At 49.8% G+C, this 26,815-nt stretch overlaps 1 protein-coding gene across 1 annotated transcript in view; it reads left to right on the plus strand.

Annotated features, from left to right (window-relative positions):
• The first annotated feature begins 5,402 nt into the window (after window positions 1-5,402).
• Window positions 5,403-26,815, plus strand: part of TAC1 (tachykinin precursor 1) — an 86,966-nt gene continuing 65,553 nt past the window's right edge. The window contains exons 1-2 of the mRNA XM_086939857.1: window positions 5,403-5,473; window positions 5,720-5,977. Of these exons, the coding sequence (XP_086795983.1) occupies window positions 5,867-5,977 (111 nt within the window). The 5' untranslated portion in view covers window positions 5,403-5,473; window positions 5,720-5,866. The remainder of the gene's footprint in view (window positions 5,474-5,719; window positions 5,978-26,815) is intronic.

The following is a 26,815-nucleotide window of genomic DNA, read 5'->3' on the forward strand; positions in this document are numbered from 1 at the left end:
AATGTTAAAATCATATATCTGATGACTCTCCAGAGATTATCACAAATTCTGATTTATTAAAAAAGCCTTTTTATAAAGTTGTATTAAAAAATTCGTTTCACATCCTATACATATCAGAATTCATACAAACAATTAGTTAAAAAGAAACCCCAAAAAATACACATAGTACAATAAAATTATAAAACATAACAATGGAATTACCAGACATAACACAGCATAAGAAGAGAGAGACAATATTTAGACAGTAAACTTTGTCTTTAGGGGAACATATCCAAAAGGATGATTTAATAACTGGGCCTAGATATTCTATTCGATGTTGTATCTACAGATCCAAGTATTTCCATGGATTATGTAAATGATGCGTTGACGCGTGTCGATGGGTTAAATTATTATTCCATCTTTTTCAAGACAACACCTTTGACAAATCTCTGTACATGTTGTAGTCAATTCCCTGTTATTTTTAAAACCTTATTACTATAGTTGGTAGATTTGTAATCAGACTCCGATTTACCAGACTAGTGCGTTACCGCCTGCTGTAGCATCTGGATTGCTATCACGTGCTATGACCTCTATTTTTGTGGTAGGAGAAACTCAGGTAGCTGCCACCCGAACTGAGAATTTTCGGGGCGCGATATTCTGCAGATTCAAGTGCAATACGATAGAGGAGGCACAGAATTGATGGCCGCTCAATCCTTTTAACGATAAATTACTGGAGCGCTGATGTGATGAGTTTCTCCTACTACAGAAATAGAGGTCATAGCACGAGATAGCAATCCAGAAGCTAAAGCCGGCAGTAACACAATAGTCCGGCAAATACTATTTTAAATTGGTTCCAACTCAGTCGAAAAGGTATACGATTACTTAGATCATGCTGATATATGCTGCTTTATTTGTCGAACAGCTGGCCCTCAAGGGTTATGATTATTGGAAAGACAATATTGACCTGAAATTAATTTGGGGTACAAATCCTGGCAGGTCCAGGGCACAGAACCTTTATTTCTAGCCTGACTGATTCCCGCACTAATTATCTTCCTAAACTAAATGGTCCAACAAACTACTTATCTGGGATTGGCTAAAATCCAAGAACTGAATTCCCTGACAATTCCTTCAATAGCCCGCTTGGATAATTGGCTAATCTTACACAAATTATACAGAAGCCCAGTTAAATAGTATGATACAAAATGATACATTTAATTTATCATTTTCGAATCCTGGTGGGTGGGTTCTTATGGCCAGTAGACACAACTGGTTGTCATGCTTGTTTTCTTAACCCCTTCGATGCTCATGACGGAACGGTTCCGTCATGAGCATAGTTTGAGCTGTGCTCATGACGGAACCGTTCCGTCATGACCACACCCATTTTAAAGGATCCAGCACCGGGGGGAAATCTCCGTAGCAGCGATGAGGTTAACTCCACTTCCGGTTTCAAATCAAGTAGAACCGATTTTAGTGGTACTCACAGTCAACCCATTCTAAAATGATTACCACCTATTCAGTGTGAAGGTTATGCCAGCAATGGTTAGAACATTCTACACTGTCTGCAGTGAAACAACATCTTTTTCTTCTGTCCAAGGACATGAATCCATCTGATTTTTTTGTTAAGTCGCTAGTCCCCTCGTTCTGAAAGATTCCTATATGCAGCTTGCCATAAAAAATGGAAATTATCACACAATGAAGCTGCTATGCATTTGAGACAAATTGATAAGGATAATTTAAATGAAGTAATTGCAGTAGTAGACAATAGTATCAATACATTATTATCACGTATTTATAATTTGAACAGCATTGTGTCATCTGTCATTGATAGTGTACAGAATGATAAGTCGACATTGTATTATAGTCAGAGTCAGCTCAGATTTTTTATGCAGTTTGGTTGGGCTCTTCAAACACTCAAAAATTGATACGTTCCTTGGCATTACCTGAACTGTACTGCTTTGTTTTTGCCTTACAATTTTACACACAAACAGTGATCAATGGCTGTGATATATGCAACAAATACCATGCTACATTTTGAGAAATTAGAAAAATCCCATTTCTCTGTAGCCGAAATACCTTCAGTGGTGTGGTTAATACACAAGGTTATCTCATTGCCTATATCAACATTACAGCTTGCATGAAACATTTCCCGATAGGTAGATATGAACCCAATGGGAGCAGCTAAATCCATGAGTTTTGGACCCTGCTGTTTACCTATTGCTGTGAACATGCTGAAGAGAAGTTTTTCCTACAGGAGAGGAGTGTGACTCCACTGCCGGTCATTCACTTGTTTCTCAACATGTTAAAATTCACAGTGCTTGTAATGCTTCTGCGCCTAATTTGGCTTGTTATTTAAAAGGTACTCCAGTTCTCACAATTCTTCTCTTCCCTTCCCTTCATTACTGTATTTTCAAATGGAAGCTATCTCATGCTTATTAATCAAGATGTTGCGGCATGCAGATGTAAATCCTGTATATTGTGTCCGTTCCCAGTTAGTCACTTATTGCAACAGCGTCCTGTTTCCCCCTCCACCTAGGGTAGTAGATAGCTTATTATGGCCTTCCATTCCAACTTGGAAAGCAGATTTCAACAAGCTTAACAGACTCCTTATTGTTCCAATAAGAAGTGGCTCAAGCACTTTTCCGAGGAGTCCTTCGAATTACAGGTGACTAGAACTACTGGTGAAATATAGTCCTTGTTGAATGCAAATCTTCCACTGCATTTCGGTGAATTGATACATCAAATATTGAATGCCTCTGATACAGCGGGTGTAGCCCATTTTTTAAAACTTGTAGGCTCTGGCCTCGTTACTTCTTTCCAAACTATCTTTGTAGTAATACCGTCTTTTATGCACTCTATTTTTTCAAACGTGTTCGGTGGGTTCCCGGTTACTACTGTTCTCATTTGCGGCATTGTCATCCTGTTGCTGTTATTCCATAATGGATGTTCCTTTTGTGGCTGGCTTGGAATAAGCACCGCTCCAGCACTATCATGGGAGTATGCTTCAGCTCTTTGGCATTATTCCGCTGCAGCCGTTGAATGTGGACTGGTGTTTATTAAGCCTGGGCGGAGTTTGCGGAGTTGCGCTACGCGGAACTCCACGAAGTGGCAAAAAGACTCCGCCGAGCTATATGGAGCTCCGCAAGCGGGGGAGTGCCATAGAAAAATGCCATTTGTGGTGATTGCACAGTGCAGATGCTTGTCCACACTGTGCAATCATTGCAAACGGCACCATGCACAACGCAAGCGGTCCCTTCTTTCCCTTTTCTGCTGCTCGAGTAGATTTTTACTCGAGCAGCAGCTTTCTCAACACGAATGAGCAGTTTCTCATTCCGAGCGGTCGCGAGCATACGTGACCACTCGCAATAGGAAACCTGACCACCCCACGTTGAGAAATCTCTATTTTCCATGCTTGCGCTTGCCAACTTGATGTTGACGATCGCGAACTAGGAAAAATCTTGCTGGGAGGCTGATTTTCGTGCGGTCGCCAACTTGACATTGACATTGACGATCGCGAGTGAGGAAAAAAACTCCACTCTGCTATGTGAAACAGAGTTTTTCGGAACTCCGCGAGCTGTGGAACAGCAAAAGAAAAACCGCCAGACACGAGTTGAGTTGAACTCATAATCTGGCGGGGGCACCATGTACAGCTTTGGCAGTGCTGTGCTGGCGGAAAGCTGGCGCACCACCACCAAAGACGTAATCAGGCCCTAAGATTGGCAGGTAATGGGGATGGAAGATGAGGGGTTAATATTAGACAGGTCAGCTGTGTGAGGTGCAGAAAAACGTAAAACATAAGAGAGCTACTGAGATGGCAGTGCTGGGAAAAGAGGGAGAGTTGTACCTCTCTTCTGACTGCCAGCCTGCCCTCCCTGCCTTCCACTGAACTAACACTCTCATGATGAAGCCTGGAGCCGATGTGGTCGCAGTGATGAACCGCAAGAGCATCGGAGGGATGATGGGAGATGAGAAAGGGGAAAGAAACAGCGAGAATAGATGAAACCACGAGGAATCTCGGGAAGGCACTAAGAGGGCGTGTGAATAGGAAAGGAGACTGGTGCCTTTAGAGACAAAGCGGCATGAAAAACATACTAGGTGCACTTATCTGTGGCGTAACAAAGGCCTGGTGGGGTAGGGAGATGAGGGGGCGAGCTTCACGATGCCCCCTCACACAGTACCCTGACCTGAGATCTCCTGAGTGAGAACGGAGGGTGACCTCTCCGTGTATTGTGCAGGGGTGGGGGCGCTCAAGTTTCGTTACGCCAGTGGCACTCGCATGAAAGTGACAAACCCCAAAAACAAATATGTACCCGGGTACGGAATCATATTTTCCTTCGTGCAGCCCCGTAAGGAACACCACCTCCTCTCGTTAAAAACTACGACCTGCTGAAGCGGGGTTGAGCAGGAAACCAGTGCAGATAAAATAGAATAAGGAAATATGCTTTGGTTAAATGAGTCCGAAGTGTACACGCGCCTGCAATGACTGCTCCCGGATAACCTGTAAGGATATCCGATGTGGCCTTCTGACTCCAGGCAGATCACTTCCCCTACCAGACCAGCAACACTGTTGGGAATCTACCGAGGCGTGATAAAGGGAAGCTCAACAAGCATTTCAGAAATGGACCCTGCTCAGCTCATTACATTGTTTTTTTTCAAAGGCTTTAAATAAGCACTGCGAGTGCGCAAATATTTGGTAAAGGATACGTTTGATTAAAGGCCACGTCACTTGTCTTCCTTCCCAGGTCTTTACAATGAACTACTAAAACAACGGTTTTATGTATGCTTTATTTCCAAAACCCAATCATGAACTGATAAGGTGAGGCGGATAAATATGGGACACAATCGAGTCTCCATTGCGTGCGTCCACTGCGCGTAATAAAACCTCGCTCTCTGTCGTCAAAGTTAGGAAATATCTCGTTGCAATGAGCGAGCCTCCTCGGCACGAACACGGCCCATTTTTTTCCCAATAGCCGCAGTTCATTGATGATCAAATCAGTGCTGACGTCGAGTGCACCGCCCAAAACATTCGCAAATTCTGACGGTGAGTCACGTCTTCTGACATAATTTGTAATGTTTCAATAGAATGAAAACCACAACCCCCAACCGTAACTGTTTTCATCTTTGTCGATAATCATGCTCCAAACTTTTATCCTTTATCCTGCGTCACCTGAGCCCAGCCTGTCACGGGTCGCCCCCGTGTAAGTCCCCCATGGGGAGATGGTGGAGGAGGAGGAGGGGGTGGATGAGAGGGTGACAGGGAGGTATCCGGCAGACTGGCATTGAATATTGATCAGGGTCCTGCGGGGAAATACGTCACGCGGCCGCCTGTGTCACACGACAGGCAGAGCGCGTGTCATAATTAGATTTGGGAGCACCGCGGCCCTGCCCACCTCTAGGTATATAAGGTGCGCGCGCTCTCTGCGCGTAGTCACGCATGCATTGCTGAGGGTGTCAGAGGCAGGGAGTGGCGCAGCCTTTCAAGCAGACAATCCGGACTGTAAGTGCGCGTTAGGCAGCGAGAGGGGTCCTAAAACTGCGCCAGGGTGACTTTGTGTGCGCTTTATACCCAGCCCACAGATAGACATTGAGAAGCGCCCCGTGTGCGCGTGTGTTTATGCGAGTTCAGTCTTCATGAGCTGCTTTGCATTGTATTTTCCACTAACTGGAACAGCTGGATTCCAGCCCCACCCTTCACACTCCCGACTGTTAGAAGTCTAAGCACTCCTTTCCCCTTGTGTTTCAGTGAGAAGTTCTGAGGCTCCAGCTGCAGCAAGGACATTGCAGCAGCTTAGTCCGTCTGTTCTCTGCCGCGGCTGCACCTGTCAGGAACAGAGCTCCCCGCCCAGCCCGGTGAAAGGCGCCTCCTTGCTGCCGGGGACAAGGCTGCACCATGAGGGTCCTCGTCGCCTTCGCTGTACTCCTGCTGCTCTCCGCACAAGTGCTCGCGGGCGAAATGGGACTCAGCGAAGAAAGTGACTGGCCTTACAACGACCAACTGCAGGTGAGGGGGCGAGGCGCAGCGCTGGACGGTAGCGGCGTCCATGGCGAGGGACCGGCGCAGGGCTGTCCCGTGGCAACTTCCTGAGAGGATACAGCGTAGGTGTGGCAGCAATCTGAAGCCAGGGGCCAGGGCAAGACTAGCTGAGGGCAGCATCCTTAGGCGAGGAACCCACCACAGGGCCGTTATGTGGCAGCATCCCGAGGTGAGGGAGACGCGCTGCATAGATGTCCAGCGGCAGCATACTGGTGTGAGGGGTGCTCAGGCATTGCATAGATGCCCAGCGGCAGCATACTGGTGTGAAGGGTGCTCAGGCATTGCACAGATGTCCAGTGGCAGCATACTAGTGGGAGGGGTGCTCAGGCATTGCATAGATGCCCAGCGGCAGCATACTAGTGTGAGGGGTGCTCAGGTGAGGGAGACACGTTGCATAGATGTCCAGTGGCAGCATACTGGTGTGAGGGGTGCTCAGGTGAGGGAGACACATTGCATAGATGTCCAGTGGCAGCATGCTGGTGTGAGGGGTGCTCAGGTGAGGGAGACACGTTGCATAGATGTCCAGTGGCAGCATACTGGTGTGAGGGGTGCTCAGGTGAGGGAGACGCATTGCATAGATGTCCAGTGGTAGCATACTGGTGTGAGTGGTGTTCAGGCGAGAAAGACACATTGCATAGATGTCCAGCGGCAGCAGACTGGTGTGAGGGGTGCTCAGGCATTGCATAGATGTCCAGTGGTAGCATACTGGTGTGAGGGATGCTCAAGTGAAGGACACGCGCTGCATAGATGTCCAGTGGTAGCATACTGGTGTGAGGGGTGCTCAGGTGAGGGAGACACGTTGCATAGATGTCCAGCGGCAGCATGCTGGTGTGAGGGGTGCTCAGGTGAAGGAGACACATTGCATAGATGTCCAGCGGCAGCATGCTGGTGTGAGGGGTGCTCAGGTGAAGGAGACACATTGCATAGATGTCCAGTGGTAGCATACTGGTGTGAGTGGTGTTCAGGCGAGAAAGACACATTGCATAGATGTCCAGCGGCAGCAGACTGGTGTGAGGGGTGCTCAGGCATTGCATAGATGTCCAGTGGTAGCATACTGGTGTGAGGGATGCTCAAGTGAAGGACACGCGCTGCATAGATGTCCAGTGGTAGCATACTGGTGTGAGGGGTGCTCAGGTGAGGGAGACACGTTGCATAGATGTCCAGCGGCAGCATGCTGGTGTGAGGGGTGCTCAGGTGAAGGAGACACATTGCATAGATGTCCAGCGGCAGCATGCTGGTGTGAGGGGTGCTCAGGTGAAGGAGACACATTGCATAGATGTCCAGCGGCAGCATGCTGGTGTGAGGGGTGCTCAGGTGAAGGAGACACATTGCATAGATGTCCAGTGGTAGCATACTGGTGTGAGGGGTGCTCAGGTGAGGGAGACACGTTGCATAGATGTCCAGCGGCAGCATGCTGGTGTGAGGGGTGCTCAGGTGAAGGAGACACATTGCACAGATGTCCAGCGGCAGCATACTGGTGTGAGGGGTGCTCAGGTGAGGGAGACACATTGCATAGATGTCCAGCGGCAGCATGCTGGTGTGAGGGGTGCTCAGGTGAAGGAGACACATTGCATAGATGTCCAGCGGCAGCATGCTGGTGTGAGGGGTGCTCAGGTGAAGGAGACACATTGCATAGATGTCCAGTGGTAGCATACTGGTGTGAGGGGTGCTCAGGTGAGGGAGACACGTTGCATAGATGTCCAGCGGCAGCATGCTGGTGTGAGGGGTGCTCAGGTGAAGGAGACACATTGCACAGATGTCCAGCGGCAGCATACTGGTGTGAGGGGTGCTCAGGTGAGGGAGACACAGTGCATGGATGTCCAGCGGCAGCATGCTGGTGTGAGGGGTGCTCAGGTGAGGGAGACACAGTGCATAGATGTCCAGCGGCAGCAGACTGGTGTGAGGGGTGCTCAGGTGAAGGAGACACATTGCATAGATGTCCAGCGGCCGCATGCTAGTGTGAGGAGTGCTCAGTAACAGCATGGCTGTTTGAGAAATCCACTGAAGTGACACAGACAGAGCTGTTCAGTCGTAGCATCCTGCATCGCCCTGTTTCGTGGCAGCACGCGCAGGTGAGGAGGCCCAACAGACACTGTTTCGTGGCAGGTTACAAACGGTGTAGAGAACACATAAATGCTGATTAGTGGCAGCATGTAGGGTGAGGAGACCCTCTGAAGCGCTGCTCGGGGGCAGCACGTGCAGGAATAGAGAGAGAATCAAGAAAGTGCCGTTTCGTGGCAGCACGCAGCAAAGCAGAGAACCAAGGAAATGCGGATTAAAGGCTGTTGCGTGGCTGTCGGGGGCAGAATTCCTGGGACCGTGGACTTGTAGTTTCCACGCTACTTCGAGAATAGAGAACCAATGCAGGGCTGTTTACTAGCAGTATGTTGTGATAATCAGATCCAGAGCAGGGCTGTTTACTAGCAGTAGGCAGAGATAAGAAGACTCAGGGCAGTTTACTAGCAGTATGCTGAGATGGAAAGACCCAGGGCAGTTTATTAGCAGTATGCTGAGATTAGAAGATCTAGGGCACTTTACTAGCAGTATTCTAAGGTGGGAAGACACAGAGCAGGGCTGTTTACTAGCAGCATGCTGAGATGGAAAGACTCAGGGCAGTTTACTAGCAGTATGCTGAGTCGAGAAGTCCCAGTGCAGGGCTGTTTAGTGGTACGTGCAGAAGCGAAGAGCCTCGCTGGAGTGCTCTGTAGTGGTAACTACCAAATGCGGTGCCGTTTGGCGGCGGCATCCTGTGTGAAAGAATCACTGTCGAGGGTCACTGGAGTGAGGTTCAGTGGCTGCGCGCGGAGCTGATCGCACATTTCAATGCAATTGGAATCCCAGGCAGAGCTGTCCAGCAGCAGCGTCCTGAATTGCATTGCTTTGTGGCACGGCGCAGAGGTGTGGAGACCCGCAGCAGAGCTGATCAGTGGCTGCATCTTAGAGTGAGGGAGACCCACAGCAGAGCTGATCAGTGGCAGCACCCTGGGGTGAGGGACACCCGCAGCAGGGCTGATTAGTGGCAGCACCCTGGGGTGAGGGACACCCGCAGCAGGGCTGATCAGTGGCAGCACCCTGGGGTGAGGGACACCCGCAGCAGGGCTGATCAGTGGCAGCACCCTGGGGTGAGGGACACCCGCAGCAGGGCTGATCAGTGGCAGCACCCTGGGGTGAGGGACACCCGCAGCAGGGCTGATCAGTGTCAGCACTCTGGAGTGAGAGACACCCGCCGCAGAGCTGATCGGTGGCTGCATCTTAGAGTGAGGGAGACCCACAGCAGAGCTGTTTCAGTAACAGCATCCTGGGGTGAGGGACACCCGCAGCAGTGCTGCTCAGTGTCAGCACCCTGGGGTGAGAGACACCCGCGGCAGAGCTGATCAGTGTCAGCATCCTGGGGTGAGAGACACCCGCAGCAGGGCTGATCAGTGTCAGCATCCTGGGGTGAGAGACACCCGCAGCAGGGCTGATCAGTGTCAGCATCCTGGGGCGAGGGACACCCGCAGCAGGGCTGATCAGTGTCAGCATCCTGGGGTGAGGGACACCCGCAGCAGTGCTGCTCAGTGTCAGCACCCTGGGGTGAGAGACACCAGCAGCAGGGCTGATCAGTGTCAGCATCCTGTGGTGAGGGACACCCGCAGCAGTGCTGCTCAGTGTCAGCACCCTGGGGTGAGAGACACCCGCAGCAGGGCTGATCAGTGTCAGCATCGTGGGGTGAGGGACACCCGCAGCAGAGCTGCTCAGTGTCAGCACCGTGGGGTGAGAGACACCTGCAGCAGGGCTGATCAGTGTCAACACCCTGGGGTGAGAGACACCCGCAGCAGGGCTGATCAGTGTCAGCATCCTGGGGTGAGGGACACCCGCAGCAGTGCTGCTCAGTGTCAGCACCCTGGGGTGAGAGACACCCGCAGCAGGGCTGATCAGTGTCAGCATCGTGGGGTGAGGGACACCCGCAGCAGAGCTGCTCAGAGTTAGCACCGTGGGGTGAGAGACACCTGCAGCAGGGCTGATCAGTGTCAGCACCCTGGGGTGAGGGCGACCCGCAGCAGTGCTGCTCAGTGTCAGCACCGTGGGGTGAGAGACACCTGCAGCAGGGCTGATCAGTGTCAGCATCCTAGGGTGAGGGACACCAGCAGCAGGGCTGATCAGTGTCAGCATCCTGGGGTGAGGGACACCCGCAGCAGGGCTGATCAGTGTCAGCATCCTAGGGTGAGGGACACCCGCAGCAGAGCTGCTCAGTGTCAGCACCCTGGGGTGAGAGACACCCGCAGCCGAGCTTCTCAGTGTCAGCATCCTGGGGTGAGGGACACCCGGAGCAGGGCTGATCAGTGTCAGCATCCTAAGGTGAGGGACATCCGCAGCAGAGCTACTCAGTGTCAGCACCCTGGGGTGAGAGACACCCGCAGCAGGGCTGATCAGTGTCAGCACCCTGGGGCGAGGGACACCCGTAGCAGAGCTGCTCAGTGTCAGCACCCTGGGGTGAGGGACACCCGCAGCAGGGCTGATCAGTGTCAGCACCCTAGGGTGAGGGACACCCACAGCAGGGCTGATCAGTGTCAGCACCCTGGGGTGAGGGACACCCGCAGCAGAGCTGCTCAGTGGCAGCACCCTGGGGTGAGGGACACCCACAGCAGGGCTGATCAGTGTCAGCATCCTAGGGTGAGGGACACCCGCAGCAGAGCTGATCAGTGGCAGCACCCTGGGGTGAGGGATGCCCGCAGCAAGGCTGATCAGTGTCAGCATCCTAGGGTGAGGGCGACCCGCAGCAGTGCTTCTCAGTGTCAGCATCCTGGGGTGAGGGACGCCCGCGGCAGGGCTGATCAGTGGCAGCATCTTAAGGTGAAGGTGACCAGCAGCAGGGCTGCTCAGTGTCAGCATCCTGGGGTAAGGGGGGGGCGCAGCTGAGCTGCTCGGTGTCAGGCTCAGCATCCTCGGGTGAAGGACACCCGTAGCAGGGCTGCTCAGTGTCAGCATCCTGGGGTGAGGGAGCCCCACAGCAGGGCTGCTCAGCGTCAGCATCCTAGGGTGAGGGACACCCGCAGCAGGGCTGCTCAGTGTCAGCATCCTAGGGTGAGGGACACCCGTAGCAGGGCTGTTCAGTGTCAGCATCCTGGGGTGAGGGGGACCCACAGCCGGGCTGTTTCAGTAGCAGCATGCTGAAGTGAGCGGACCTCGTGCGGTGCTGCTTAGAGGCAGCAGACAGGTTAGGAGACCCACAGCAGTGCTGTTTAGTGGCATCTTCTGGGCTGGCAAGTGGCAGCATAGCATGCTGCTGAGAGAAGACCCACAGCAGGGCTTGTTAGCGGTAGCACTCTGAGGCGAATGGCACACTGAGGTGTGATGGGCAGTTGGGATGACATTCGTAGGGCTGATTAGTCCAGGACCGGAAGTGAGAGAGCGCTGTCCAGCAGCAGCTCCGAGGGGCTGGGAACGCCCGCAGGTGCGTTCAGCGGCAATTTCCTTTTCTCAAGCGCTGCTCTGAGAACCTGTTATTAGACATTCACTGTAAATTAAGAGGTAGTGAAACACACTCGAGGTTGTAGTTCTGTGATCTGCTAATGTCACCATTGCTCAAGCAAAATGTTTGACGGACCTTCTGCTAAGTGACATGAAGGTGCAATAATACAATGCGATGCACTCTGTGTGCGCTTTGCTGTTAAACAATATATTTTACAATTTCTGAAACTGATATCGAATCGAATACCTTCTCCAGAAATTGTTGATTCTAACAGATCAAAAACTGGGCGCGGTCAGTGGGAAAGCACTTTTGAAAGCACAGACATCGTGTGTATGTTCCTGTCAATTTCACACGAAAGCGCCTTGAAGCAAATGTACCCTCTTCGGACCTCCACTGCGCAAATAAGAACTTCATATGCAATCGTTTTTGTAGACAGGTGGGTTAGGGTGTGAGTCGTTGCAAATCTGCAAGTTTTAAAGGGGGAAACAGAGGCACGAGGTAAACGCCGCGAAGGGGCATACCTTGAAAAGCTAAGAAATAAACTATGTGAACCCATCAGAGGCTCGGAAGTGGCTTGAATTGTCCATTATTGAGATACATGGCCACAAACGACAAACCGGCAAAACAAAAACACAGATAAACAGATGAAGGTGAGAGTGAAACTGAAGGAAATTGGGTTTGGGTCTTTAGGCACTATAAGGAGGAGATATACTGCAACTGGCGCACCACTCCGGGATACAGTAAATGTTCAAACACTGGGTAGACATTGGTGGATTCTTTTTGTATGTTATTTTTCGTAGTTTTTTTAGTTCGATCACAGAATGTAAATGCCTTGAAATTGGGAACTTGAGTCAAGTGACAATAAGCATCCATTATTACCCAAAAGCGCCAAGAGTCCGGACCCTCCCCACTGGTGTAAAGTGTGCTCTAAAATAGGCCTGTAATTTGTCTTTTTATTAAGAGTTGATTTTAAGAGTGGCGGTTCGGCTGGTGGGTTCTGTCAGTTTGCCGGCCGTGCCACTCCCAGTGTAACGCGAGGAATGGACGAAGCCCCGAACAAGTGTGGTTTAAACAGACCTGTTGGCGTTGTTCTTCGGTGCGAGCGCGCGCTCCCTCCGAGGTGCACTTATTGCTTTAATGCTTAGGGGGCTCGCGGCAGCCACTGTTGCCGGAAGCCCGCGGGGCGCTGCGGAATGATCTGGGTAATTACCTCTCGGCGGCCGGCGGTGAGCACTTCTTTCAGAGCCGTAGCCTTAATGCTCCCCGGTGCTCCACGGTGCACGCACTAATCCCGGGGGCGCAGCAGCTGCTCAGGGACGGGAACAAAGCGCCGAGCAGACTTCCTTGCTATCTCAGGAGGCTTTCAGTGCCAGCAGGATCCCCTCTACAGGCGGGCTGCCTTGACGTGACTCCTGATCCAGGGGTCTGTCTAACTTCAGCAAGCCTTGGCATCCTTTTTCTGCTGCTCGTTTCATCTTTCCGGCAGTATGATGCTAACAAGCGCCCAGAGGCTTAGAATGCCTCTTGCTGAATCTGTAACACCCGCGACTGTCACAAAAGATATACTCCTAATTTAAAGAAGCTGAAAAAAATGCAGCAAGGAGTAAAAAGAGACGATTCAATGTTGCTGCCAGTTACGTGTAATAACAGCGCTTTGCATACACAGCTGGACACGGTGAGCTAGAATGCTCCGAAAGATTGAAAGAATGCGATGCATTCGCCTTGACTAGAGCAATACCCCCACGATTTGTGATCTACTCTGCTGATTACCCTGCTCGACTCTCTACTCCATTATATATGAAGCGAAGCCACCCAAGGTCTGCGAACCCTTTTAAGCAAATGGAATTCTGGAGTGATTGCTATGTCCCTTTCAAGGGTGGATGATTTGTTTAGTACACTACGCCCACCCTCACAGCCCCATTCAATAACCTGTGCTAGTCTCTCCCAGACAAGGCACTCTCCAGGCGCAGGTTTGTATAACAAAGCCGCGCCCAGTACTAAAGAAATGCAACAACAATATGCTTTCTAGTCTAGATACTGATTAAGTCCGAGTTTGAAATAGGCCACTGCAGCCTGCTTTCAGAGCTGGGTGTAGTTGCAATGCTCGAGAAGGCTACTGGTCTCCTCTGGCGAACGACAGCAGAGCGCTGCAAGTAAACACACATGCACAAATAGAGATATTGGTGTCTACTGTCTTTGTCTTTGTCTGGGGCTGACTGAAAAGTTTCAGAGATAGGGCCACACAAAAGCAACCCCCAGAGAGGTCTTCCTCTTTACTGTAAGTGCTATTGGCAGTTACAGCGTGCTTGTAAAATAGGCACAATGTCTAGTTGTAACCACAGCACGGGTACCACAGTGGAGCATCAGGTGACAGGGTGCAGAACGGCTCCTTCAATGAGTGGTGGGGGTGACAAGGGGTGAATGGGGCAAACCCATGACCGTGCATCACATACAAGACTTATTTTACTTTGCAAATATGTGTAACTTCATCAGACCTTGAAACTTCTAAGAATTTTACACTGCCTGAGTGGAGGCGGCTGGGCCTTGGAGGGGCTGGGCTTTGTGCAAAGCACTGCTTAAGAGGAACTTTTACCCCATTGCCCCTGAAAAAAGACAACAGCTTCTTTGTCAGCGACCGATGTCCTTGGGCGTTTTCACATCCACAAGGGACCTTGGTTGTGCAAAGGCTTCAAACTCGAGCTGGAAGCCCATTTCATGCTGAAGTTTCGAACCCTTCTTTTGCCCCACTGTGTGTTATCATCTCCTCACCAAGTGATCGTGTGAAGCAAGCTGATATCGTGTGACACAGAGTGGCACCGTGTGTGTGTTAGGTCTGCTTCAGACACAGTAAGCTCGAGTGATTCACCTGGAATGGCCAAAGTCCGAGTAGACCCCAGGTATTCAAGTTCTACGTGTAGTAACAACCAGCACACACCCTCTGCTCTTAAAAGCAACGCCGGAAACCCTTGGAGCAGAGTCCTGACAGCAAGTGTTGTGCCCCTTGCTCCTGGCTGTAACAGGCTGCCTCTGACAGGCCAGCTAGAGTACGTAATGCAGGACGTGACCTTAAAACAGAGGTCTTCAAACTTTTTGATGCCGAGACCCCCTTGTAAAACCTTTTTAGGGGTAAGGACCCCCTTCCGACAAAAGTTTCTAGAAACTGGTACTCCTCATCATCATCTTTTGACAACCATAAATGCGCCTGTTAGGCCTCATCACATCCATCCATCATTCATTCACCCACACTTTCACACATCCATCCATCCTTTCATCCATCCTTTCATCCTTCCATCCATCCATCCATCCTTCATCCACCCACACTTTCATCTTTCCATCCATACATCCATCCTTTACCCCTCCACCCTTCCATCCATCCACCCATCATTCATCCACCCACCTTTTCACACATCCATCCACCATTCATCCATGCAACCTTTTATCCATCCATCATTCATCCATGCAACCTTTTATCCATCCATCCATCCACCCTTTCATCCTCCCATCCTCCCATCCATACATCCATCCTTCATCCATCCACCCTTTCATCCATACATCCATCCACCCACCCTTTCATCCATCCATCCACCCATCATTCGTCCCCCCACCTTTTCACACATCCACCCATGCATCATTCATCCATCCATGCAACCTTTTATCCATCCATGCAACCTTTTATCCATCCATACATCCATCCATCCATCCATCCATCCTTCATCCGTCCACCCTTTCATCCTTCCATCCATCCACCCTTTCATCCATCCATCCTTCATCCGTTCACCCTTTCATCCTTAGATCCATACATCTATCCTTCATCCATCTATCCTTCACCCATCCACCCTTCACCCATCCACCCTTTCATCCATACATCCATACATCCATCCTTCATCCATCCACCCTTTCATCCATCCATTCACCCATCATTCATCCACCCATCTTTTCACACATCCATCCATCCATCCATCCATCATTCATCCATGCAACCTTTTATCCATCCATACAACCTTTTATCCATCCATACATCCTTCATCCATCTACCCTTTCATCCTTCCATCCATCCACCCTTTCATCCATCCATTCACCCATCATTCATCCACCCATTCACCCATCATTCATCCACCCATCTTTTCACACATCCATCCATCCATCATTCATCCATGCAACCTTTTATCCATCCATACAACCTTTTATCCATCCATACATCCTTCATCCATCTACCCTTTCATCCTTTCATCCATCCACCCTTTCATCCATCCATTCACCCATCATTCATCCACCCATTCACCCATCATTCACCCATCATTCATCCACCCATCTTTTCACACATCCATCCATCCATCATTCATCCATGCAACCTTTTATCCATCCATACAACCTTTTTGTCCATCCATACATCCTTCATCCATCTACCCTTTCATCCTTCCATCCATCCACCCTTTCTTCCATCCTTTCATCCTTCCATCCACCCTTTCATCCATCCATTCATCATTCATCCACCCACTTTTTCACACATCCTTCCATCCTTCATCCTTACATCCATCCATCCACCCATCATTCATCCACCCACCTTTTCTGTGCCTCTCTCATGGGGGGGGGGGTCAGTATCTCTCTGCTCTTCTTCCTTCTTTTCCGATCATGGAAGGGCATCTCTGTGCCTCCATGCTGGGGGCGGGGGACGTGTCATTGGACTCACAGCTCCAGGCGCGCAATATGCATTGACCTCAAAGGGCTACACTACAGCCTGCTCCCCCAGCCCCCCTCCGCCCCCCGCCCCCCCCACCTCTCCTCCTCCCCCAGAAACGGCTTCAGGGACACACACACACAGCCACACCCGAGTACTTGACAGGTCTTTAGAAGACCTTTTACATGTTAATGAGGCGTTGATGTTTTTCACACCTCGGTGAGGCTTTCGATCAGCCGCCAGGAACTGTGTGCTCTGGCAGAATCGGCGACCCCCTTCCAAGGACTCCACGACCCCCCTGGGGGTCGCGCCCCACAGATTGAAGACCTCTGCCTTAAAACTACCCTGGCAAAAGGGTGTCACTGAAGGAAATTATAAGGTAGTAACTGTACATCATGCACTATCAGATTATTAGCATGATGGCCATTTCAGTGAACGCGGTACGTCATGTATAGAGTATATTTTAATGTACACAACACACATCTGTGACTCCTTAATGGGCGAATGTTATAACAGCATTATATCCGCTCTGCTTGTAACTCGGGCAGAAGGGATTTAACAAACGGTATAGCCCCCAGGGTCAGGCCTTGCAGGTCACATTTGAAGCCTTCCAATTGGCTGGCCCACCCCGCGTTCCACAGATGGTGCTTACATGAATTAAACATATTGAACCACACGCGCTGCATATCTTTGACTCCACATTAGCGGATTGGTAGCAATGTGGACATGATGAGCATTTGCAATTAACCAGACAGATGGATTGACCAAGCCGGCTAATCACTTCCAGCAGAGCAAAAGCAGTGGTTTACTCCTGTGGCACTCGTCACTTCCTCCTGATTTCAAGGAGTACGCCAGGTGTCCACGAGTAAGCCATATTTAAAGGAGTACGCCAGAATAACAAGATCTTTGTGGATCGGGACAGTGTCTTTATACCACCCTCTGGGTGTATTCTTGCAGGAAGCGAGCTGTGTGAAAGTTTGAGAGACCCATGCTGCTAGGGCTGATCCGTCCATCTGCCATAACAGCTCAGGCACACTTACATACATGTGCACTTGGAGGTAGGGCGGCATGGGTAATTAGCTACCTGTGATTGGTAATATTTTCTACAGTTTCTTTTTTTCTTGATTCGCTTCCTTTTTGTTGAAAGGGACACAATCACCATTAATTTACTGGTAATCCTGTTTTGTTTTAATTAGACTGGTTATTAGGTCATCCAAGGTAGCGCTTTCAGGGCTCCACCCTCCGCAACTAAAACTCAGGAAGACTTATTGGTTTTAATAGTTTTTTGGGACATAATAACAATGCACGGCTGTGTGTGGTGCAGACCCTTAGCTTTTAAAGCTGCACAGAAGTGTTACCGGAAATATTGTGTCCTTAAACGTTTTTGACCTTACCATCGTGTCAGACTAGTGTTTGGGAAACAAATTAAAATTACAAAAATATAACCGTCGAATTTTTGGACTGTACTCACCTGTCAGCAGATCTCTACATCACATCCCAAAACCGCAGACAGCAAAGTGTAAAGTGTGGAATAACCTTCTAAAATGTTACCAGAGCAGTGAATAAGTACATCAGTGCTTGCTGTGTCAGAGTGCCTGTAGGGGGCGCTGCTTTCTCGGGTATGGTCATGTGAGAAAAACCAATCCACAGTGCGGTACCTCTCTAAGAATGACCCGTGTGCCACATTTCCACCCATATTCGTTATCAAGCTTAGAATAGATGACGCCTGTGAGTTATCACAGCACTTAGCACTCAGACCATATCGGCGAAAGAAGCCGTCCATACATTTACACAATGACTTAGCGTGACCGCATCCTCTCAGGGGCATTTCTTGAAGCTGGGGCCTAAGACACAAAATGGTGCTTTCTCAGAAAGAAAGGATTAGAGCAACATATTCCGCCAAGAGGAAGCTGGGAACGGAACACACACACCCAGACATGGAAGTAACATAGGAGCAGCGAACAGAATCCGCGAAAGTGCCTTTTCAACAGTTTCCTGAACGTGTGAGGCCTGGCCTGCGATTGGTAGGGGTGAGAAGGGTGTTTCAGAAACCGGTTGTGGCACCAGTAAAGACACGCATTCCGCTATGCTATAAACATGTGACCTTCAAGTTATATGTAAATCTTTGTATGACGTAATTAACTCACTTTTATTTTCAGTCCCATTTCAACAACCAGATCACTGAAGCAGTAGCTATCAGTCCGCTGCACTATTTTACTATTTGAAATTGGAGACCAGACCCTGGCCAGCAGATTCTCTATAGTTCTCTGCAGCAAGTGCATTAACCCATTGACGTATCTCACTCATAGTTTAACTGACAGAGCCTGTCACCATCCTCCATCACGTATTTTTTTCAGAATTGCATGGCCGCCTTCTGTCTGCCTGCCTTTTAGGTCACATATTCCGATGGCAAAGAGAGGGCCCGTGTCCAAATTGTGCGAAGGGCAATGCTGTTATGGGATTCCACGCTGCGCAATTTTAAACGGCCTGTGTCCCCGCACACAGATTTCTCAGGTAGAACAGGAGACCTGTTTTTACTGCCTGGAGATGTGGCCGGTAAAATTGCTTTAGAAAAAGGGCTTCATTGCAGGCCAAGTCAATTTCTCAGCATGTCCTTCCGTCCCCAAGACTTTAAGTGGGATGAAAAAAGTGGTTTTTGGGTGGGGGTGGGCGTGGTCTCTCAAAAGGGCGTGGCCTATGTAACTAAGGGTGTGGCTTAAAAACACATAAGCAATCTGTGCCTAGCATGGTGTGCCGCCAGACTTATATTTTGCTATTTCTGTCATTGCATCCAGATATATGATACAACAAGTAACATTATACCTACAGCAAGTCAGGAGTATTGGCTTTGTGAATGGTTGTTAGTTGCATAAGATAAATATGCAGCAACTATGGCTTCTATACAATATTGAACAATCTTCCACGTAAAGCCCTTGTGACACCACAACAAAGTTGCTGCTTCTGAGTTTCAAAAAAGGAAATCCAGAGAGGAAATTATTCCCTTTAAAGGATTTCCCTTCTCCTACAAAGCTCACCTGGCATGACGTCATGCCGTAACTTCTCCACCAGTGAGAAGTGAGCAGTGTGAGCAGTGCACATCTATGTGCTGCTGTCACAGCAGTCCGGAAAAACTATGGACCGCCTGTGCCAGGGCACAAAACAGACCCCAATAGAGACCCGTTTTGTGGCCCCCTTTAAATAACTGCTGGTGCTCAGCACTGGTGAGACCGGGCCCACTTAATGCCCTGGCCCTCCTGACAGGCGACACCTTTCCCTCCCTCTCCCACATTTCCCCCATCCCCGCCTTCTCTGCCACCTCATACTGCCATCCCTAGAAACGTAGACCACCTGCTTAAAGCAGTTAGTCCATGTGTATGTTAAACCTTGTAGAATCGGGATTACCAGGCAGAAAAATACAGTTCTGCAAGTTATTATCCATTCGGGGGCATTTCACTAGCAATATCAGGAATTCCGTATAGAGATTCTAGCTTGTATCATAAACTCAGTCCGTCCAGAATTCTGCATGGAATCCTGTATTCCAAAGGCTATAAACTGATGACTTAGCCGTGGTTATAAAATAAGATTGAGACGCATTCATGGAATTAAACACAAGCATTTGCAGAGTGCAAACCTCGCGGGAGAGCAATAAAGCACTGAACAGGGGAAGAAGGCCTGAGTTAAGGTTTAGGATCTTTTACACTGAAAGAGTTTGTTTCAAGATGGCGAATAACCAGGGGCATAGCTTCGGGGGATGTTTGGGGTATTACACCCCCCCTAATATATTATTTAGTAAATAGTTGTGTACAGGAGCTTTCAGTCGGGTATGGTAAGGTGTCTGTCGGATTTCACCAGGAATATTAAATACCCAGACACAAACACATGCACACATGTCTGTTTTGAAGATCTTAAAACATGGGTATTTACAAAATGTTGTATTTTAAGTAGCCCTCACAATTCATACTCCTTTCCCTTTCCATTTGCCCGTAAACCCCCCTCATGTGCTGCTTCTCATAACATGATATCTCAGCATGATTGTCGGAAAATCTGAAGGTCACCCCCCTTAATGTTACTGACCAAGCTACACCCTTGTGAATAAAATCATGTGGAGGTGCAGTATTCTATGAAGTGGTTGGTCTGCAGCTCCTTTTTGAACTGTGGAAGACATGAGGATGTTGTTCTCTGTTTTGAGAGCTTGTCTCCTGGTTGTCTCTTGATTGTGGTTTTCTGTTTCCGCCAGGACCTGATTGCACTTAGCGCACAGCTGATCAAAATGCTGTTGACGCTCCTCACCAGCCCCAGCGGCCGCCATCAGACGAGGCGTGCACGCTGACCACGCCCACTTAGGCCACGCCCCCGATCGCTCTACAAAAGCGCTGAGCACTAGCGCTGCTGTAGACTGTTGACCCAGTTCCTGAGGCGGAAAGCCGGGAGCTGGAGGTACGAGTGTTGGCAAATACTTGTGTAAATCTATTTTAAAATCAAAGCTTACTTTTAAATATTGCGTGGTGTCACATAACGTGTTGCTTTTAACCTGCACCACCGCCAGGACCTGACTGCACTTAGCGCACAGCTGATCAAAACGCTGTTGACGCTCCTCACCAGCCCCAGCGGCCGCCATCAGACGAGGCGTGCACGCTGACCACGCCCACTTAGGCCACGCCCCCCGATCGCTCTACAAAAGCGCTGAGCACTAGCGTTCCTGTAGACTGTTGACCCAGTTCCTGAGGCGGAAAGCCGGGAGCTGGAGGTACGAGTGTTGGCAAATACTTGTGTAAATCTATTTTAAAATCAAAGCTTACTTTTAAATATTGCGTGGTGTCACATAACGTGTTGCTTTTAACCTGCACCACCGCCAGGACCTGATTGCACTTAGCGCACAGCTGATCAAAACGCTGTTGACGCTCCTCACCAGCCCCAGCGGCCGCCATCAGACGAGGCGTGCACACTGACCACGCCCACTTAGGCCACACCCCCCCTCTGGTCAAATATGTGCATCTACAGGAAGCGCAGCGGACGAGCGAAGCGGGAGCGCCTAAGGCAAGCCCGTCTGCGCCCGTCCGCGACCAGCCGGGACCCGGGGCCACAAACCTTGGCTCCCACCCCACCCAGTGCAGGACCTACAGCTCGGCGACCTTACACAGCATAGGTAGGACTACTATCCCCCAGTGCTCTCATATCTTCGCACCCACAGAACTACCTACCCGATGTTTAGGGTGCAAACACTCCTTCTGCAAACCCCCGTCGACCGCGACACAAACGTACAGCATGTACGTGCTAAACTGCCGTTCCTTACCTAAACACAGCACACAGATCTCCATGCTGCTTGAGGAGGAAAAAGCAGACGCGGCATTCCTGACAGAAACGTGGCTCACTGCCCACTCTGAGCCAGACGTGGTAAAAGCCCTACCCGTAGGCTACTACATCCTCAGAGTGGATAGACCGGTAGGGAGAGGCGGAGGTCTGGCGATCATTTTAAAGAACCAGTACCGATGCCGTATTACAGCAGAAACCATCCCTTAGTGCGAGAGTGTAGCATTCTGCATAGAGTTTAACGCCAATAGCACATTCTCCGGCACCCTAATCTATCGCCCCCCTGAGCCTGTAAAAGAGTTCCACAGGTCTCTCCCGGAAATTACAGCGCAAAGAATCCTCTCTTCCGCCAACCATACAATCCTAGGTGACCTCAATCTCCACTTTAACTCCCTCTCGGACCACATCGCTCAGGAACTACAAGAGGACCTGGAAGCTCTCCAACTGCTCCAATTGGCCGCCGCCCCGACCCATGAAAAAGGCAATTTACTCGACCCTATTTTCGTTAACTGCCTGAATCTAACTGTGGATCAACCCATCCCCCTTCCATGGTCGGACCATTTTTTGATCCCATTTACCTGGGTCAAACACAAGACCCCCCAGCTACCTCCCCAAACCACCACCAGGAGGAACTGGTCAAAACTCCCATTGGAGCTCTGGATGCACAACTTAGACTCCACTCGCCCGCTACCCTGCCCAGACCCTAATGTGGCAAACGCCCACTATGAGAGTTGGATCACCCACTCGCTAGACGCAATCCTCCCGCTTCGTAGGTCCTCCTCGAAGAGACTACAGAAATCTGCCCCCTGGTTCTCCGACTCTCTAAGACAACTAAAACGCCTTTGCAGACAACGAGAGAGAGCCTGGCGCTTAGACTTCCTCCCAGACAAGAAGGCTGCCTACAAAGAGGCGATCAGAGCCTACAAAGAAGGGATCAGATCAGCGCAGGCAACCCACTACTCTGAGAAAATACTAGAAGCAAAATCTAAGCCAAAAGAAATCTTCCAAATTATAAAACAATGCTCCAATGTCAACACGGTCCCCCCACCGAACAAAACCCAGGACCAATGCAACGAGCTCGCGGACTTTTTTCACGACAAAGTTCAAAAAATGTACTCCACATTCCCAACTGCAGCCACATCCCTGGACTCGAGCAACTCACCCCCCCCCTAGACCACCCCTCCACCCAGACCAGCCCTCCCTCCAGCACTTCCACCCTCTGGACCTTGACACCTTAAGCAAGGTGGCACGACAAGTTAAGTCGGGCTCCCCCTGTGATCCTGCCCCTCCAGAGATCCTGATGCAGGCTAGCAAAACCACCCTGCCTACAATCCTGGATCTCCTTAACACATCCATATCCGCTTGCTCAGTCCCCATGGCTTGGAAACAGGCCATGGTACAGGCACTGTTAAAGAAACCCAGCCTAGACCCAGACGACCATTCCAGCTACCGCCCCATCTCACTTCTCCCTTGGGCGAGCAAGGTGTTAGAGAAGCACATAAATGCGCAGCTGGTCCAGTTCCTGGAGGATCACTCTCTACTACATACATCCCAGACAGGCTTCAGACCGAAGCACGGCACGGAAACCGCCTTACTGGCGGTCACCGAAGAAACTAGAAAGATACTGGACCAGGGAGGATCAGTGGCAGTGATCCTCCTTGACCTAAGTGCCGCCTTTGATACGGTCAGCTATACCACCTTGCTGGACCGTCTCCATAACATCGGAGTTTCAGGTGACGCTTTAAGGTGGTTTGACTCCTTTCTGTCTGGGAGGTCGTTTCAGATCTTCGACGGAAAGACAGTGTCCTCCAGGAAACCCTTGAGCTGCGGAGTGCCACAGGGCTCCTCTCTGAGCCCTGTACTGTTTAACGTGTACATGAGGCCGCTGGCAGGTGTTGTCGAACCATATGGCATTAAAATCGTGTCATATGCCGACGACACCCAGCTTGTGGTCTCGCTGGCCACGGAGAACAACACTCATTCCCCAGCAGACCTGCTAAATTGCCTAGAGGACGTTAAGGGATGGATGACCAACTCCTCCCTTAAACTAAACGGAGAAAAGACGGAGCTCATGCTCCTAGGCCCAACCTCCCCTGTGTCTTTCACCTCCCTGTGGCCCAGTGCTCTGGGTCCCCCCCCCACTCACAAGGAAAGTGTTAAAAGCCTGGGAGTATGGCTAGACAACAAACTTTCCTTCTCCACCCAGGCCAAAAAACTGTCCGCCACTTGTTTTGGCCTACTTAGAATCCTGAGGAAAGTGCTCCCGTTACTTCCCCTAGAGGCCAAAAAGGTGGCAGTACAAGGTCTTATCCAATCCCGCCTGGACTCAAACAATGCACTATACTTGGGGGCCCCGGAGATGACCCTCAGGAAATTGCAAATTGTTCAAAATTGCGCAGCACGCACCCTGCTGAAAATTCCGCGCACCCAGTCGGCCAAACCTGCTCTAAAAAGTCTCCACTGGCTGCCAGTGAGGCAGAGAGTGGCCTTTAAGGCGCTATGCCTGGCGCACCGCGCCTTTTGGAAAACGGGCCCTGCCATAAACTCCAACCTGGTCACCCCCTACCACCCCAAGAGGAACCTTCGGTCAACGGAGGCATTCTTTGCCGTTGTTCCCAGAGTGAAGCGAGCCAGGTCTGGAGGCAGGTTGTTCTCCTTGAACACCGCCAGGCTCTGGAATGCTCTTCCCATCTCACTCCGTTCCAACCCAGACCTCCTCGCATTCCAGAAAATTCTAAAGACACTGCTGTTTGCTCAATCCTATGTACCTTAGCTCCTTTCCAGTCACTTTCCCTTCAACCCAGCGCTTGGATGCCTGCGGGCAGCAACCGCGCTCAATAAATACTTTTACAATTACAATTACAATTACAATGTTTCCAATTTTGGGATGATCTGGTTTTCTGGTTTGGCATTGTCCACCCGAGAATGTATGAGGGTACAGCGCGTACCGTCACAACGCATCCCTTTACCACGCATCCCTTTCAACGCAAATCGTTACCACGACTTGCATTGGGGGTGCGGATTTCGAATAGTATAAATTACTATTCTAACACCAGTCCCCGTGGACCATAGGGAAGGTGTTGGGATAGTAAATTTACTATTTTTAATCCTTTAGCGCCCTCCAGCGCAAGTCGTGGTAACGACTTGCGTTGTAAGGGATGCGTGCTAAAGGTACCGCGTTGTTAAAACTTCGTGGTAAACGATGTTTACCTTCACCGGAAGCACTTCACTGATCTGCCAGTGTGAAGGGGGTGCTCATTCTGGTGGCTTTCTTTTAAATTTACGTTAGCATGGCAATGGTGCAAGTTGATGGGTACAACAGAGAAAGAGGGATTTTCTCAAACTACTTTAGGTCTTTGACGAGACATTCTATTGCATGCAGGCTGCCCTTCGAGGGAGTCAGTGTGGTGTCAGTGAGGTTTAAAAGCAGAGCACCACGCTGGTTTAGATGTTAAGAGGACTGAGGCTCGGACTGTTGTTCTTAACTGAGTTTTGCAGTGGTAGGGCTCTTCAGGAGGGAGAGTTAGTTCCATGCTGTTATGGTTTCCTTGACCCTGTATTCTTTGAAGGAGAGGTCAATGTCAAGGGTGAAACTAAGTGATTTTCTGTTCAGCTTCGGATGAGGAAGACGCCCCCCCCTCCCCCCTGCAAGTTCGTTTCTGAAAGCCATGGTTACATTTGTAATTGTTTGTTACTATCGGTGAAGAAGAAGAATGCTGTTCAAGTCTGTTTTTAAGAGGCTTGGGACATCCAATTGGAAATGAGATTGAGGCAGGCTTTGATTTGGTATTTGATGAGTATTATGAGTTGTTGATGTTTTCCGTTTGGGATGTATGTTGTCAGCGTATTAATGGATCTTGGCACTGCCATCGGCCGGCAGAGCTCCTAGTTCTTCTGGGTAGAGGTTGTAGATGATGGGCAATGGGATGGAACCTCTTGGACTCAAAAAGAGATGCATCATTTCTGGGATATTAAGTTTCACATCTGGAACATTTGTGGTGGCTGGTGAGGTAGGGAATGATCCACAGCACAGCAATCTCATGTTTGAAGTATGTGGCTGAGTGTATGTTGGTCAAGTGTGTTGAAGGCTGCATGGAGATCTTGTTGGATCAGGAGGTAGGATTATTCTGCTTGGTCAAGAGGGCGTCATTGACTAGGTTCAGTGTAGCAGTCTTTGTGCTGCAGTAACATTTTAAACCAGATTAGTCGTCCTGTAAGAGGACCACAAATCCAGCATTTCTTATCTGATCCCATAATTGAACAGTGATTGTGATTTTTCAATGATTCTGCAGATGACAGAAGGTAGGTCAGTGATGAGGCAGTAGCGGTCCATCCCATGTTACTCCCGCAAGGCAGCCTATGCTACGCCACACACTAAAAAAACAGATTGAAGAAAGTATTGGGTGGATAGATTTCTACTACAGAACTACTTGATTGAGCATATTTAGCGGCTCACCCTGGGCAGGCTCGGGCCAGAACCTTGTACCTTAGACCGAGCCTCGGACATGGGAAAATAAACCCACACAGACGTGGGAGGAACATAGGGGTGAGGATTGTGAGACTTAATCCGGTCTTAAGTTCCATTCCATATCGGCCTCCTTTCTCCCTGATTTTAAAAGTCCAGGGGGAAAAGACAAGGAAACATAGTTTCTGCTCTTCTTTACACCTAGTACTTCTCAGCAACAAAACGTTATTGGAGTATTGCCTGACAATTGTTAGGAAGTGTGAGGTATCACTACCATATCGTGTGATATTGCTGCCACAGTTCTTGGACATTACTGTAAATGTTTAAAATGCACTGAGGGTGGAGGCATGGATGGCCGGAGCCCAAGATGGCCTCAATCTTTGTGGGCTCCATCTAAAGCTTTGCTTTTCTACTAGACCAAGCGAAGCTGAGGTACCATGAGCCACCCTGAGCCTCAGGCACACAGTTGGCAGCGATGTGGTGTCCCAAAGGTTTCTTGGACTTTGTGATGTGAATTCCATTGGGCTGTAAAGATGAGGTCCCTTCACCGTTTCCAGACCTCACAACAGCGAGTGTGCAACACATACTGGATGGACAGAGCTGGCAGCGGAGAGCTCTGCTGCCCTCTATGCAGATGTTCAGCAATTTTGATCTGGATAGATTCAGCCACTATGCGGTGACTGAACGAGTGAGCGAGTGAGCTGAAGGGTGATAGTTGCTGCGATGGCTGAAATGCGAACTGGATCCATATGCAAACATGAAGCTGCACCAGAAAGGTTTACAAGGGTGGAGAGGCAGGGAAGTTCAGATTGTGACCCTACATCCCAAATTGCACTCCCACTGCCATTGAGGGTACACTGCATGTCAAAACCCCTTCTGGGGCTCTTCTTGCCCTCATTT

This window comes from Lissotriton vulgaris, chromosome 10, assembly GCF_964263255.1.
Source record: "Lissotriton vulgaris chromosome 10, aLisVul1.2, whole genome shotgun sequence".
Taxonomy (NCBI): domain Eukaryota; kingdom Metazoa; phylum Chordata; class Amphibia; order Caudata; family Salamandridae; genus Lissotriton; species Lissotriton vulgaris.